This window comes from Stegodyphus dumicola, chromosome 11, assembly GCF_044657685.1.
Source record: "Stegodyphus dumicola isolate Sdum_Otavi_A_Nest chromosome 11, ASM4465768v1".
NCBI classification, from domain to species: Eukaryota; Metazoa; Arthropoda; class Arachnida; order Araneae; family Eresidae; genus Stegodyphus; species Stegodyphus dumicola.
The window spans coordinates 152,126,441-152,144,058 of NC_140778.1; the positions used below are offsets into that span (position 1 = coordinate 152,126,441).

At 28.4% G+C, this 17,618-nt stretch overlaps 1 protein-coding gene across 4 annotated transcripts in view; it reads right to left on the reverse strand.

Annotated features, from left to right (window-relative positions):
* The window catches only part of LOC118196348 (mitochondrial thiamine pyrophosphate carrier-like), a 44,301-nt gene that overhangs the window by 3,585 nt on the left and 23,098 nt on the right, over positions 1 to 17,618 (reverse strand). The window contains exon 7 of one of the 4 annotated variants that reach the window (XM_035367780.2): positions 4,907 to 12,287. The exons of the other annotated variants lie outside the window; for them this stretch is intronic. Coding sequence (XP_035223671.1) covers positions 12,275 to 12,287 — 13 coding nt within the window. The 3' untranslated portion in view covers positions 4,907 to 12,274. Of the gene's footprint in view, positions 1 to 4,906; positions 12,288 to 17,618 lie in introns of those variants that run through there. 4 annotated transcript variants of the gene reach the window in all.

Here is a 17,618-nt window from a genome sequence, read left to right on the forward strand (position 1 = left end):
ATTTTATACATTCATACCTGAAGACTATTTCAGTCTTTCACATCAGACTAAATAATCTGATACTTATTTTTATGACACAAAGTGCAAATATTATACATCAGTTCCTACTGAAATATCACACTGCTAAGAATTTCTCTTTCCAGTTGCAACTGAACGAATACCAGTTTATATTTCCAATATAAATGCTACTCAAAACTGATTACAATTTACAAAACACTGAATAAGTTGTACTAGGGGGTCAATTTATAAAACAATGCAAAATGTGCACTTTACGTATAATAATATATACAATGTAAATTCCATATAGATGCAGATATTGCAAAATGCAATACATGCAGATACACTATAGAATTTTGCTTAAAATAAGAACAGAAGACAGCAGTTTCTTGTGTCCTTATTTAATACATAATAATCCAACAACTACGAAACTTTAAAAAGAAAGTGTGTTTTACTAATGTAAATTTTTAAATAAAAGTGTGTTTTACTAATCTAATTCAATTTTTTTTTAATGTTAAAAAAACTGAACAGAAATTTTACTATGGAATTTTTTAATTACAATTACATTCATTATTTGGCCCTTCATCCATAGTGGACAAAGTATTTCAAAATTAATGCTGGATGTGCTAGCCATTATTCTCAATATATAGAGATCAGCTGAGACATCAGAAATAGAGCTTAATGAAATCAATGATATATACTAAAGTGTCATTCACATTGCCAGTGATGAATGATCCATGCATACCTATGATTTTAGGCAATCCCATAATTAAATATCACAGCAGGAAATCTGGGTGACAATTCTTATTGGAAGAAATGACTTATTTTATTTTTATCAGAAGTGGACAGTAAAAAAGTAGTGTGGGGTGATATGCCAATGTTGCATGAATATCCTGTCACACAATATAACTTCCACAATCGCTCTCTTTCACTTAAGAATAATGTTATTTCATACCATGCCTACGGATAGTGATTGCATTTTTTTCACTTTTCCATATTCGGTACAATATGACCATTTTGTTTCTTGAACACTTGATCCCTTCTAGAATTCAGAGCACAATAAATTGTCTTTATTGTTATGTCTTAGTATTCAGGTATTATTTCATTTCACTTAGCATCCAAACACGTGCACTTTTTAATGCGCTATAGACACATTTGTGATCCATACTTAGCAAATGTTCAACAGTGTATTATGTAAAGCAGTGGTCTCAAACTGGCGGATCATGGGCTCCCGAAATAATTTTATATGACCCTCAAAAGACATGTGAATTATGTATTTGTTGTAAAGATTTCAAGATTTTAATTATTGAAGTCCAAGTTTACAATATTTTCAGTCTCATTAAAAACAAACATGAATAACACATAAGGAAATCTATAGAGAGAGCTAATTAATTCCCAATGACATAAATCTTATTAAAAAATTTCAAGATGCATATTTTATTAACTTTTACTTGTCAAAAACTACATAAGCTACGTTATGAAATTTTGCACTAAAAATAATTATTTTGTTTGAGAATATATTTATATGTAAACAATTTCACAGTTGAAAATATGAAAAGAACCTAATTGACTGATGGGCATCTACAAACCAAGCTAAAGATAATTTTTAGTGTAATTTTTCTCGAAGAAGGAAAACGCCATCAAGTATCAAACTGTAGTAAGAAATAAAGAAGTTTATTATTATCTGCATACAAACATATGCATTTTTATTTATGCACGAAAGAAAAATTAAATAAATAAGAAAGAGGTTAAGTTTTGTCCCACTCAATAATTTTTTGGGGGGGGGGGGCGGACTTAGAAAGATTACACAATTTGTTTACTTTTAGTTTATACTGAAGTAAATTGTTTAATGATTAATTAAACATGCTAAAATTATTTGAAATAAATGTCAGTCCGAAAATTTAATATTTAGCTGTCAATATATTTGAAGTACAAATTGCAGCCAACAAAAATGTCTTACGAGTACCAAACTTTAGATTTCAGAAAGAAAATAAACATTAATTTTAATTTTTCTTTTGCAGCATTTTTATAATTGTTTATGTATGCTTTGGATAATTAAGTGAAATTTAAAATTTCTTTAAAATATTTTTTTATTTGTTCATGAAAGTTTTCATTTTGTTAAAATAATTATGGCCTGTCAGTTGTGCACCTAGTCCGCATGCAGTTTGAATCTGAAACAACTGATGTAAAGGACTGATACCAAATGTATAAAAGATGAATTAAATAACAGTAACAGTATGTAACAGTGCCCCAAAAAGTTATACAACAAAAATGTTAAAGAAATGTTTTTTAAAAAACATCTTAGATACTTGGAAAATAGTTCTATTGCATACATATTATGTAGATTTGTTATCATTTTAAATTCCCTGATAATAAATGAATCATTGACTCTAATATTTAGATTTTCAAAGCTATTTTACTACTTTCCATGGTATGTATGTTTCAGTCATTTTATGCATATCCTGTATTCATTATACAAGCAATATTCACCTTTTTCTGTTTTTCATTTCTGTATGCTTTTGTATTAAATTTTGTTATAACTAATACATTCACTGCTGATCACGCACTGGCGCATGATTGACATTATTGCCGGAGAGACATCATGCTCTGTTATGTGCGGGGTGAAGTCTCAGGTGCCAGTCACGTGCTGGCGTGGGTGAAAAATTGTCTCATTGTTTATTTTCAAGTTCCATCGGCATTATATTTTGAATATGTATGTTGGTATTAGCATGGAGTGAAGGTTAGAAACTAGTTGCAAATGCAAGTGCTTTGAAATGAAAACAAAGTTTCATTTTATGCACAGATCATACATAAATAACATACTGAAATATATACAGTACAGTAGCATCATTGCAACTTGCTTATAATCAGTTCATGTTATATAATATATATATTTTTGATTTTGATTCTAGTTTCATACAAAAATAATGTATATTGTTACTTATTTTGATTTATTTTTACATGCTATGCGCCAATGCATAATGCAGCATTGCAAAAATAATTTTACCTTTATTGCTGCTCACACATAGTCCTAAGATTCAACGCTTAAAGGCTTTTGAACTGCCTGCTGGGAGCTTAATATATATATAAAAATATATATATATATATATATGTGTGTGTGTGTGTGTGTGTGTGTAAGATGTAACAATATAGTATAGCTGCTTTAAAAAATAATGGGCAATCTCAAAATTAATGATTCTAGATTTGGTGCTCTGCCCCTAAATTCATCTGCTCTCCCAAATTTGAGATCATTCCAAATTACATAACACTGCTTGAAAAAGGTAACTAAAATTAACATTGACCAAATCATAGCTTACAATACTTAGATCCATCAATGTGGTACACATAATAATCTTTTATTACCGCTTTTAAATAATATTTCTTATGATATGTAAATCTGCATATGGGTACAATCTACTTCTATGACACAGCATTAACTATCAACACAACCTCACATGACCAGTAGCCAAAGTGTTAAAGGTGTTGATTTTTTATTGTTTCATTCTCATGCATGATAATTCTGACCGTACATATGTAATTATTTTGACCATAATATATATATATATATATATATAAATTTTTTTCTCAAGAAAAACTGTTGCAAAAGAAAATTTTTTAGCAAATAAATTAAGAATGACTCACTTTAATCCTTCTAAATAAAATTAAAAATAAACATTAAATTTTTCCGGAAAATTTTGAAAGAGTTTTTACTAAACATAAAAATTAATCTGTAAATTAATTATCCACTGTTAAAAGTTTCAGTTAGACTCATTAGAGGGTTAATTATTAAAACCTAAAAAAATAACAATTAATGAGCTCTGAATACATGTTTCATCCTTTCTGACCATTTGAGTGAAAAATTAAACTAATACACAAACATTTTTTTTTTTGCAATAAACAAAACTTCATTCTCAAACAGTCAAAAATATACCCCCAACTACTCCAACATGAATGCACTGTTTAAGTACTAAAATTTATTATTTTTGTCCTAATTATTTTATAATTTTTGTTTAACAATATATATATAAAATATATATATATACATAAGGAATTTAAAAACCTAAAAAAGTCGCTTAAAAATTTGAAAGTAACCTACGCTTTCTGTTTTAAATTCCTTAACTATTTGAATTAATTTTTTAAAAATTTAGCAGCTCAAGGTGCTAATTTTAGTCTAATTTGTTCTTTCTTTCTTCCCCCCCCCCTTTTAAATTTTTTTTTTTTAAATATCACTTTTGACTGCTTAACTATATCTCTTCTTGAAATACAGTCAATACATGTGCAAAATTAGGAATTCGGTACTTTAAACTTCTGGCTTTAGACATGGCTGAGGGCTTGATGAAGCAGATAACAAAACTGAATTGAAGAATCACCATCTTTATTTTTACACATCTCAAATCATCTCTTTGGCTGACAAATTTACTTTTCAATCATATTTGAATACAATAACTTCTTATATACACAGATACAGGGATAGTACGTCATTTCAGCCAGAAAAGCATAAGCGGCATAGCAGTTGTTGCATAGTTGCTTGCATTGCAGAAGTCAGGAAGGGAAAAAGGGACGTAGTTCCTTGCAAAGCCATATTTATACTACGTAGATGCAGAAAGTATTCTAAGCTATGATTTGGTCAATGTTAGTTTTAGTTACCTTTTTCAAGCAGTGTTATGTAATTTGGAATGATCTCAAATTTGGGAGAACAGATGAATTTAGGGGCAGAGCACCAAATCTAGAATCATTAATTTTGAGATAGCCCATTATTTTTTAAAGCAGCTATACTATATTGTTACATCTTACATATATATATATATACATATACATTTTTATATATATATATTAAGCCCTCAGCAGGCAGTTCAAATTTATTTAGCTGAATTGATTTAAACAATAAAAAATTTTTTAAATCAAGATATTCTGCACAACTTCAAAATGTTAGTTTTATTCTGAAAATAGCAATGAGTTCAACAATATTTGTAACAAAAACAAACAATTTTTATTTCATTTTAAAAAACTGAACATTTTATGTCATAGCAATGTATGTTGTTATTAATACAGCATAAAAAGTCACAAACGTGTTTATTATGAAAAGTAATTGAATGTGATAAAAATTGATGATCAGTAAAGGCATTTTTCAGTATGAAGAATACGTGAGAATAATCATTATTAAGGAATGTTCATTGCATACATAGATATGTGAAAAATTTAGAAGAAATTTTTGAAAAGAAATTATCATAATGACTGAAGAATAATATTTTAGTCTAAAACATGGAAATACTCAATTTGAGTGCAGTCTGTTGAGAATAAAAATACAATATTCTTTTAAACCAGTTTAAAAGATATCATTTAAGATTAACATCTACAAGAAGATAATTAATTTTTAAAGGACAGATTTATACATAAAAAATGCATTATATTACCATTTAAATGATTACACCTTTAAAAAAGGGCATTTTTATGGCTTTTAGTAACTAAATAATCAGTCTAATTAAGGCTTATTTCATTCCATGGAGAGTAAAAACAGGGTTGCCACTCAAACAGGAGAATGAAATTCCCTGACTTATCCAAGTGTGCTTTAAGAAAATTCCAGTCTATCCACGTAATGCACGTTGCTGTGCTAAGAGGTAAATCAATTATGGTATTACTTGAAAATACACAAATTTGCCAATTACATACGACTTATAATATATATATATATATAATTCTCAAAGCATTAATATTATAACTATAATAGTTGTTTTCTCCACTGAAGATTGAGATTAGAATCTGCCCAATCTGGATTAAAACAAGTCTATTTTTGCAGACATTTTGCAGCTAAACAAAAGAAATCTATTTAATGATATTTTTAAATAAATTCAGGTATGTTATAGTTCTTTAACAACATACATAAGAAAAAAAAAATATGTGCATTAAATTTCGTGATATATGTCATCATACTGCTAGAATTAATTTCAGGATTATGCCAAAAAAATTTTATGAAATTTGAAAGTTTTATTTACTACTAATAAATAAATTTAGAGGGAAGAAGCAACATTAAATGATACAAATAACATAAAAATAAAGATAATTACTTAAAAATTGAATTAGAATAATCAATGATATTTTAGGGAATATAGTTATATTAAATGGTTAGCCTAGATGACTGATTACTATTTTTTTTTATTTTACTGCAAAATGACAAATAAGGCATTGATTAAAAAGAAAGAAAAAAAAAAAAAAAAAGGTTTAAAACATTTTGGGGTAAAATTTCTAGTATACGGTAAGGCCTTGGCATGATTTTGAAAATTGTCGCCAACACCAAAATGACCCGTTTTACTGCTCATCAAAATGTCGCCAAATCCCGTGTGTACCATACATGGATGTTAGAACAGAATACATGGAGGTTATTCTAACCAAAGAACATCTATGTAAAGAAGGAAAGGTTCCATAGACATAATGCTAATAAACCATTAGAAAGTGGAATAAAAATTCGCCAAGGAATTTGGAGACGGAACCTTATGGCCAGAAATTCCCTCTCCACGATGTGTATAGGAAATTGAGGAACTGTTGTTAAGAAGAAACGTTCTTTGACATAACGTTTCTTTTTTTGATTTTTCACAATAATTTAAACACGGATTTTCGTAGGTTCCCCCCCTCAAAATAACTGATCCATTAATGAATTTACTTGCGAAAAAATATTTTCTTTTTCTTTAAAGTTTAAAGAAATTTTAAACGATATTCATTTTACTAACTCTTGATAAAGTGACCTTCGAACTCCGACACAGTCTTCGAGCTTTGCCGACAAATATTTTGGGTGCAGCTGTTTCCCTCTATGTTGGAATGGAGACACTCCTGTTGCAGAAAACTTTTTCTTTCTTAATAATACATATTCTTTGATTTTAACCTCCATGGTACCGTATACTAGGATTAAACCAATTTTGTTTTATAAGAGAATAAGTACTTTGTTTAGTTCAACATGCACTGCACATGGGTAAGCAGCTTGTTTTGCCTTTCTAAAAGACAATCTAATTGGAGCTGCAAAAATTGGCTCTATGCCAGCTGCCCAAATGACACTTACGCGATAGACAATCCGCCAAGAAAGTGATCACTTCCAACATCGGCGCAAAACTCTCTTTTTTGAGGGCGGGATCGCCATATGAAATTCCCCGACTTTTCCAGATTTTGACTAAAATATTTAAATTCCCTGAATTTTTTGGTCAATTTTCGAATTCCTTGACTTTTTCTAGTTTTCCAGGTAGCGTGGCAACTCTGTGAAAATTGCCCCCCCCTCAAATTTCTCTTTTGTTAAGCAGCATAAAAATAGAATGAGAAATATTAATAACAATAAAGTACTGTTTCAAAATCATCCAAAACATATTTTAATAAATTTATAATTATTCAGTAATAATTAAAAATTATACAAGACAATACTTGTTATATTACAAAATTAAGTTAATTACCATTTTCATTATTCATAGATATTCAATGAAGTACATTAGTGATATAAAATTCTCTAGGCAAATTAAATATAAACTTAATGATTCACTAAATAACTACACATTTGTTTAATTTTAAAATGATTATTTACTAATAACTTTTAAAAACTGATTACAGTATCTACTCGCATATTTTTCTCCTTAGTTTTTTTCAGTATACAACTTGGAAACTTTGGAGTTATTGTTATGGTAACAATGCAAAATGTATGCATAAATTCGAAATAATTTTGTGCAAGTAGAAAAAATATTGAAATTGATAAATACTTTGAAATACATACTCTAACAATATCAGTGCCTTTATGCATACTTTTTAATGTGCTAAGTTTATAGTTTAATCTATTTCTTTACAAATAGTATATGGTACATGCTTTTCCCCTTGTGTTTTACAAGTGATAAAATTAGAGGAAAAGGGAAGATACATGAGTAAATATGGTATATTAAATATGCCACATTTTTCTCAGTTTCTACTCTTCATATGATTCATTTTAATTAGATCATCAATAGTCCAAACATTTTCAAATATAACATGTGTTATATTACATTTGTTAGAATTTTCCATGTTTACTATTGATAACATACTAATTAAAAAAATAAACTTTGTCACATTCATTATTGTATCATATAAAGCACATTAAACCATATCAAGAATATGCAAGTTGCATTGAAATACAAACATTACAAATAAATATTTTTTTTTTTTTTAAATTATGTTCTGAATAGAAGAAGAAAATATTTGAAAATGCCATGCACTCTGGTCTTACTGTATAAATAAATGACAAGAAAATTAAATCAATCTGCTTTTATGAGTTTTAATAACAAAAAAGTGTGTTCAACATAAATAAGAATACAGACTACTTCATATACTAAAACACTAGACAGATCTGGAATGAGATTATCATTTTAGAAAAGGAATTTTTCATAGACGATCATATATAGCAATAATGTTTACTTAAGCAACACAATTTTTTGCAGAAAACCACTGTCAGAGATTTCAAATGTGATTTTATAAATATTGCATTCACACGTTTAAAATTATAACAAATCTCAAGATAAAATAATATAGTAATTACCTTTTTACATACTATACTCGCATTAGAAAAACAGATTAAAACCCACAAATGATTTCTAGCAACAATAAAATATATTTTGCTTAGTACAGTTTGAAGACATGTAGACAATATGCAAGTATTCAAATAACATTACTTCATAACTTTATAAAATAAAAAAACATAACTAATATGTCTAACTATAATGCCTAAAATTTAACATCATGAAACATACAGATGTTAAGTTTCCCTTGATTAATTTTTTTTTAATACAAATTACAATAATCAAAACACAACACATTATTTGGAAAAGTAATTTTCTAAGCAATATAACATTCAGTTTCCACATCAAGTTTTAATCCTCAATTTCATAAATTAAATCTATTATGCACATGCTGTATTATTATTATGCTCCCAAAGGCAACAATTAGAAAAGTTTGGCATCATATACTCTTCTTGATAAGTTGATTCAGAATAATGTCAAAAAGATACATTATCCTTAATTTGGACATTTTAAATGGCTCAAATATGAAATGCACAGTAAGAACCTGCAAATTGCATTAGTTGTAGACACACTTATATGGATCAAAGAACATGGTTATGCATAAAAATATTTGGAATATCGGAATAATTAAAAAACAAAAAATTATCATTCTGCAATGTACCTGTATTTAATATCTTAAGGGGGGAATGTTATTTTCATTATACTTCATTTCCATTCCTTGATTTACATTTGGGGGGGGGGAACAATAAATATCATTACGTCTCTATTTTAATGACGCCCAGCATAACAATCTCACATGACAAGACAATACTGGTTCATTAAAAGAAAGTTGTTCAAGCCATGGAATACAAAAATACCTAAAATTGTAACACAGCAAGAGACTATAAAATGAAAGTTTTGTAAACTTAAGATCAGATCTTGAATTTTTCATAATTGAATAAAACTGTAAATGCATATATGAAGAAATACACATATAAATTTTGAATACTCAAAATGTTAGAATGCATAATGAAAGAATCTTAGTATGCCTAAACCAAAAGGACATATGATAATAAAAATGCATTAATATTATTAATTCTGCTAGGCAAACTGTTTAAAATAGTGGAATGTTAAAATACTTGAACAGGTTTCACAGGCTAAAAAATTGAACAGGCTATAAAAATTTGCAATATGAATAGATGAAAGAAAAATAATTGCTTAATATAATTCATGTTGAAACAACTGAAGAATTTCCACCCCTTTCTGTGTGCCAAGAATGGAAAATATTTCATTTTAAAATTCCATAACATCAATTTTGCGCCTGCCTCCTGGATGCTGCGTCCGGGGGCAGATGCCCCCCTTGCCCCACCCTAGCTACACCACTGGGTGAAAGAGGTATAAAGGATATCAGAAAATAATTATTATGGTACATGACCAAACAGAGCAAGCTATAAATATGGATATGTTTTAAATTTATGAAGCACATCCAAAAAGTAAACCTGGACTGTCATGAAATCTATTAATACTTGAAATAATTAAGTAACACATGTTTTGAAGTCACTGTGCAATTGTAATCACCCAATAATCAATCACTAGCTAAACTGCTATTTTAATATTATGACTAGCTTTAAAAAGCATACAAAAGCACAATACAAAAGCATGTATATTATGACTAGTTTTAAAAAGCGTACAAAAGAAGTTTCCCTAAACTTCACACCTTGTTTCAAACTAAATACAAACACAGATAATATATACTCACAGAAGAGCCTTATCAAAATTCATATAATTTAAGAAAAAAAAAAGTATAATGAAATATTAGTGTAAAATAATCTATTATCCTTAAGAATAAAGCAACTTTAAAATACTCATTAAAGATATTAAATTTATTACTGCGGTGGAATTTTTTAACTCATAGTATGATCACACCTTACATTTACCTCATTACCACAAATGCAGCTAAAAACCAATAACAAGATATCATTCTTTTCTATAAAGCTACAGTCCTACCAAATTAAGATCAAGTGAAATTCACAGTCAAAAGAGTTCAGAAAAAAGGAAAAGTGCATGTCAGAGTACTGCGTACACCCTGCATCAAAAGTGTTCATCCCTGATGTGTTCAACTTGAAAGCATATGCAACTTTGGAGGATACACAAGACAAGCAACTGATCTTATGTTAAAATCTCTTGACATACATGACTTAATATGTATGGTAACTATGTTTATGAAATACAGTTGGGAATCTATACAATTATTTAATTATTTTAGAAAGAAATAACATATTTTTCACAGCTTTTATTTATTATTTCACAGCTTATGTATACCTCCTTCAAGATAACATCTCTGATTTTTACTTAAAGGGAATGCAGTGATTTTCAAATAAAATAGGATTCCACAACATTATGTTGACATAATGAATTTGATCAACATTTGTTTAATTGAAAGTGGCACAGCAGAAGAGATAAAAACGGAAAATTTACTTAATTTAGCACTTATAAAAACATTGTGCATATTCAGCTAATCATTACAGAAATGATAAATTAGCTATTATGCAGTCACTGCTCATTTTAATAAAATGTTCTTTATAAGTACTAGTATAAAAATCCTCTAATAATGAAGGTACATTGAATTCATTTTTGTTACATGAACGTCCTTTTATAACATTTCCCCCCCTTAGGATATGAGCTATTATAATGAGTGTCAACTATACTACCCAAATAGTAACATATTCCACAATAAACTTTCAAATTAGATAGCATTCCACAACATTTTAGAGGAACAAAAGAATTTCCAAACATTTGTTTGTCTGGAAGCTGGCATAGGCATGGAAGTATTAAATATGAAAGCAAGAAATTTATCCAGTTTGACACATTTATAAAGTTATCAGCTTATCATTATCAGAACATTTTGCATAGTATGTAATCAAATACCTTAGATCTAGGTAAATATATTGAAATGCATGTACTACATAAAAAAATATATTTTTGAACCAGGACATTAGGATTTTTTACACAGAGAGAGACGGAACTCCTTATACCTTCTCCTGCAACCTCTCTCAACAGATCTTCTTAATAGATCACTTTTTACTGGCAATAGCTCCACAAGTTGCTGAGCGGTTAAGGCAACTGAACACAGGAAGTTTGATTCCAAGCAAACAAGATTGGCTACATGACTGATTTCGGTATTTTCGTCATGTGTAACAAAGCCCACCAACGGCCCAGCAGTAAAGTCGCTGAACACTGTAGTTCAGTTTGTGGTTTGAATCACATGAACAGGAAGGCTGCATGGATATTTTGTGGTTTTTCCCATGTGTAACGTGTATATGAGACAGTTTCCCATAGAAAGTTCTCCACAAAAACAACCCTTCCCTTAGGCAGATAGCTCTCAAGTGCTTTGCCATAATCAAATAAACCAAACCCCATATTTAACATGAATGCCAGCCAGCTTCCCTTAGAATGCCCTCCAGTAAGGCATCTCTCTCTCTGCAGGCTCAAGTGTTTTATGATGTTCAAATAACCTAACATCTTATTTGAAACATTGAAAAAAAAAAAAAATACTCAAATTCTTTGTATATAAATAAACTTCAAATAACAGGTTAAGGATACAGTATATAAACAATTTAAACAGGTATGATCTCGGGCTTTGAGATTATCTGGCAATCCTATTCATCCAAACTTATGCCAATCATTCCAGCAAATAAAAGTCCTTAACTGCATTTAAACATCTTATTTGCAACAATGCAAGAACTACTCAAACTCTTTGCACATAAATAGACTTCACTCTAAATGGTGCGTCTGAAAACCAATATCAATGAATGAAAATATGAAAAATTATTTTGTAAATGCTTTAATTTATTTAATTTATTTATTTTAAAATGCTTTAATATGCAAATCTGCATATTAAAGCACAACATAATTTTATCTTGCACTTGAAGTAGAAACTTTTATTCATGTTATAGCATAAAATAAATAATTACAAGTCAATATACCTTAAAAAAATTATTCGTTAATCTCACGCGACATAATAACAAAAACACAACCGGGAGCTATAAAAATCAGGAACCTACAATCAGTGTTACAGTGAAAAATTTCAGATCTAATACTAAGCCTTAATTTATTAAATATGATACAAAGGGTTAAGTCTCCAAGGGTTCAAATATGAATTTAAACCTACAAAAAACATGCTACAATTGGGATAAGCTTTTCTTTAGATAAAACACAATAAGAAAAATTTACTTGTTACTAATTCAGTAATTTTTGTAGGTGGTTTTACAAAAAAGGAAGATAAGGCACTGACAAGCAATGTTTTTAACTCGGTGCTTTAGCAAGATAACGTTTTCAGAAAAACTTAATTCAGGAAATTTTTCACTTGCTTTAACTGCTTCAATGAAACACATATGACAGTAGAGTGAAAATGAAATGGCTATCCTAAGTACAAGTTTGAACCATGTAAAGTTTATTGTCTTTGATTTTGGAATAACAGTAACAAAATACTATGAATATATTCAATGAATCGACAAATCCTATTATACTCTATTATACTAACTGTGAGTTTGAGCTTGGTAAAAGCAAAGATGTTATTTATCTATATGTTTTGTGAAGTCTGTTAGCTAAAATATCATGACATAATGGTTACTTTTGAAAGTTCAAAATGAATGTTATCGAATACTGATTGTAAATCATAACACTAAGGTTTACAAAAATATCTTAGAAAAATCGGTACTTACATATTTTCCTACTGATCATAAAGGTTATCGAAGATTCATTTAAACTTGTGCCAATCATACCAGCAAATGTTTGATTTACACTCTTTATTTAAACAGATAAGTTTATAAATGTTATCTACATAAATAAGAAAATTAGACATTAACATGTTCTTTATTCAGTTAGAAAAATCAATAATTAGGTAACGGGTTAAGGATATAGTATATAAAAAATTTAAACAGATATGATCTCGGGTTTTGAGATCATTTGACAATCATATTCATCGAAACTTATGCCAATCATTCCAGCAAATAAAAGTCCCTAATTGCATTTAAACAATAGTAACGAATTAGTCACTTTCTTTGTGAACTGAAGGCTACTTAAATACAAATGTATGAGGTGCCCTAAAGTTGCCCAATGTTTTTTTAAGACATTTTTCCCGAATCCCACAGCCTTTCAAAGCTTTCAACATGAGTACAAGCATAACTTTGGTAATATTGCACTCCTTACTGTTGATCGAAAACAATCAACAGGAAAATACTTAAGCACCAACAAAAATACCAAAAATTCAAAGCTCTTATAAATGAATAAGTTCTATGTTCTAAGTTCTTTCTAGAATATTCTATGTTCTTAGTTTTATGAGATTAGTGTGGCTTCTTTATGAAGATGATAATGACCATGTAAAAAAAAAAAAAAAAAACCACCTACACATGAAAGAAGCATCAAAAAACTTGTTAGATCTATAAAGCACACTATAAATTTTTACAGATGAAATAATCATCTTTGTTTTAAGGCCAAATCAAATCACTCAACTTCAGTGATAAACTTCATAAAAATTCTTGTGGAAGACCGTAAGCCCATGCTATCAGTAACATTTCAAATTCATGGAAAGCTTTTTGAAAGAGTAATGACTGTTACTGAAGGAAAAAATACTTCAACTCTAAATATATTTCCCAATATAGTTTTTTTTTTTTTTTTTTTTTTTTTTTTTTATAGCAAACATTAATTTAAAACATTTTACTGAATGTATGAAATTGTTTTATCAACTGAAACTGGAAATTTTTAATCAGACTTATACTACAACAGTTTGAATTAACCCTCTGAGGGTCGTGACCGCATTTATCTGGTCATGAGATTTTTTGTCACATGGTATATACAGTACAAAGTCCGTAATCCGGATTCGTCGAGACTTCGATTCTGGATTAGGGGTTTTTCCGGATTATAGATCATCAATTTAAATCTGGTAAGATGGCATGCAGATATTATACAATTAAAAATATGAAACCATAAATTATGAAATAAAGAGCAATTATGATCTAAAAGGTATAAAAATTTACAAAAAAAAAAAAAGCTTAATATTTATTTGTTTACTTTAGTAAACATTTCTATCAATGTAAGTAGTTTAAGTTGCTTCGTTTTTTGTGCTAATACTTCCTCTTTAATTCTATAAACAGACATAATTTCTTGTTCAGTTACAAAGTTCCACTGTTCAAGTCTCCTTAATTGCTGTGTCGAGAATACCGAGTAATTTGTGAATCGAAATTTTTTCGTTTTCAATAACGTTCTCTGTTACTTTCTTCACTATCGGAAGAGCGCATGGTAAGCTTTACGCGCATGCATAAGTTTGTGGCTTTGAGGTCCGGATTATAGATCATTCTGGATAATGGACGTTCGGATTAGAGACTTTGTACTGTGTTAGATTATAATTTAAAATATTTTGCCTTCTTACTTTCTTTAATAATGTAAAAATTATCTTAATGAATTGAAATTTATGAAAACAGAAGCTGTTTAAGGACAAGTCTTCATAAGCAGATCAAAAAAGCAGTGCCATTCTAAGGGTTAAAACACGTTATATACCAAATATTACAGTATAAATATTGAACATGACTTGAAAAAATGCAAATAAAATTATTCTGAATTTTTTTTAAATACATCTTTAGGAATATTTGTTTTTTTAATAAAGTACATTTATGAATGCTGTTTATGAAATGGTTTGACTACAGTGTTAAACTAAAATAAACTGCAAACCTATTATATGAAAGTTAGCACAACAAACAAGATTATTATAGCAAATCTATGATAATCTAAATTCATTATTAACATTATTTGTTTTACATCATGCATTGGAAAGAAGATGCAACTATAATTACTGCCTATTTTAGAATGATCACACAAAATTAGTGTTGTTTCCTTTATTAATTTAAAAGCTAAAAAATATCAATAAATTTTGAATTTATATTTGTTTTTACTTTGAAGGCAGAAAATTATAAAAGATTGCCCTAATTTATTTAATAATTCAAAGCATTAGAAATGAAATGAAGTAAAATAAAGTTGGCTTCATTTCTTAATTCATATTGCACGTAGCCACATTTATCCTGAGATGAAACTGAAAAAGGGACTAGACTTCTGGATTATTTTTAGATCACAAATACTATCTATTACTGCATTTTTTCCACTTCATAAGGCAGAAATTACTAAATGCTGGTTTTATATATTATAATCTAAAGCTAACTAGCACATGTATAGCTTATCAGTTTTGATGAATGATACGCCTTTTTATCAATACAGTTAACTGTAGTGCGATAATGGTAAATGTATTAGACTTTGTAGTTATTCATCTAACAACAATTATAAACTTCATACAAGTACAAAATTGTCTTGTACAAGACAATTTTAGTATTTACAGGTTAAATGATAGCATTTACTATTAAAATACCTAATGTTCAACATGGAAATGAAAATAATTATTATGAGTAGTAAGTAATTACAAGTATATATTATCATATTTTGTGTTTTTGGTGACAGCCATCTTGTTTTTTTCCTGCATTCCATTGCTGCTCATAATTAGTTTCTTTTTTAACCCTCTGCTTACAACTAAATTTTTATACTTTCCAGTTTGGAAATATGGGAATATATTTTCCATCTACATTTATTACTATTGATATCTTTAGCAATGCATTTTTATTTTAAAGAAATAACTTTTATTTTAAAGAATACAAGAATTTTAAATGTTTCTTGGGGTTTCAAATTACAGATAATAAGGTGTACACGATTTCAGAGGCATAATTAGCAAGTTAAAAATATACACGATACTTTTAATTTTAGATTTGGATAAACAAATTTTGGATTTTTTTATAAATGGAAGAAAAAATAAATTTTGCTTTATATTAAATTATATACATACCAAAAAGAGAAATATTTAGAATAACAAAAAGTTTTAGTTATTCATAAATATTACAAATTGTTCATATTTATCTTAGAAATAATTTACTCACTTATTATTACTATACAGAACTTTTTGCATGTGAAAAACTTTGAACCTTGGCTCGATCCAACTTGACATTTTCAATACCAAATGTAAGTCTCTTTGCATATTTTATTTCCATTTTTATTTTTCTTGAAGAAACATACACCACACATTTTTAGACTAATTTTCTCATGGATATAGCTGGCAAAATGTCTTTCTACAAGGTGAATACAGCCCATGCTAGCATTACTAGAATATTTTAATGAGTAAATTTGAAGCCTTTAATGCTCAAGAATGAAATGGATCTTGCACAGCCATTTAGAATCAAAATAATCAATGCTAGAACATTTTTACCCTGCATAAGAAGGATCAGGATCCACGCTAAAAATCAATGGGAAAAAATCTTTGTGATTTTTAAGTAAACCATAGTAGCAGACAAACTTGATAACCCTGCTCAAATTCTGGGAGCTGTATGCAGAGGATTAATTTGATACGCACTTCTACAATTTGCAAGTTATTATTATAATATGATGTTATAAATATCAGATTTCAGTTTTTATAAAAGATACAATGATAGTCATAATATCTATTTATAAGTGTTAATAGCAGGAATTCTTGTCAGTTAACTCGTAAATATCCAATTTTTATCATAGTACAATATTTATATTTTCTAGCAGGATAAAGCATAACAGAGAGATTTGTCTAGATTTCTGCAAATACTTGATCTATAGTATTAATGAATAATGTATGATGAAAGAAAAAATATTTTTCTTCTCATACAAATAGCACTAAACATGTAAATTCACACAAGGATTTAATTTTAATGTCTAAAAAAAAAAAAAAAAAAGAGGAGGGAAAAAATCTTTTTTCTAATACTTCATAAAATTTTTAATAAAATATTTTTTTTTTTTTTTCCTGATGAATAGAGAGTGATAGCCTGCCTCAAAATGCATAGTATTACCGAAAATAATCTGACAATTAGTTTGAACTTCACAATCTGTTAGAGTTCATGAGATGTAGAAATTAAAATGTCTTTCTTTCAGTTAGCTTCAGAGAAATCTAAGTCAAATAATATAGTTTAATTTTTTCCCTTGCTTTGAATTGAATTGACACTTGTTGTGTCAGTTCTAGCTATGTTAAACAAAATTAGCAACATAAAAAAATCAAATATTTGG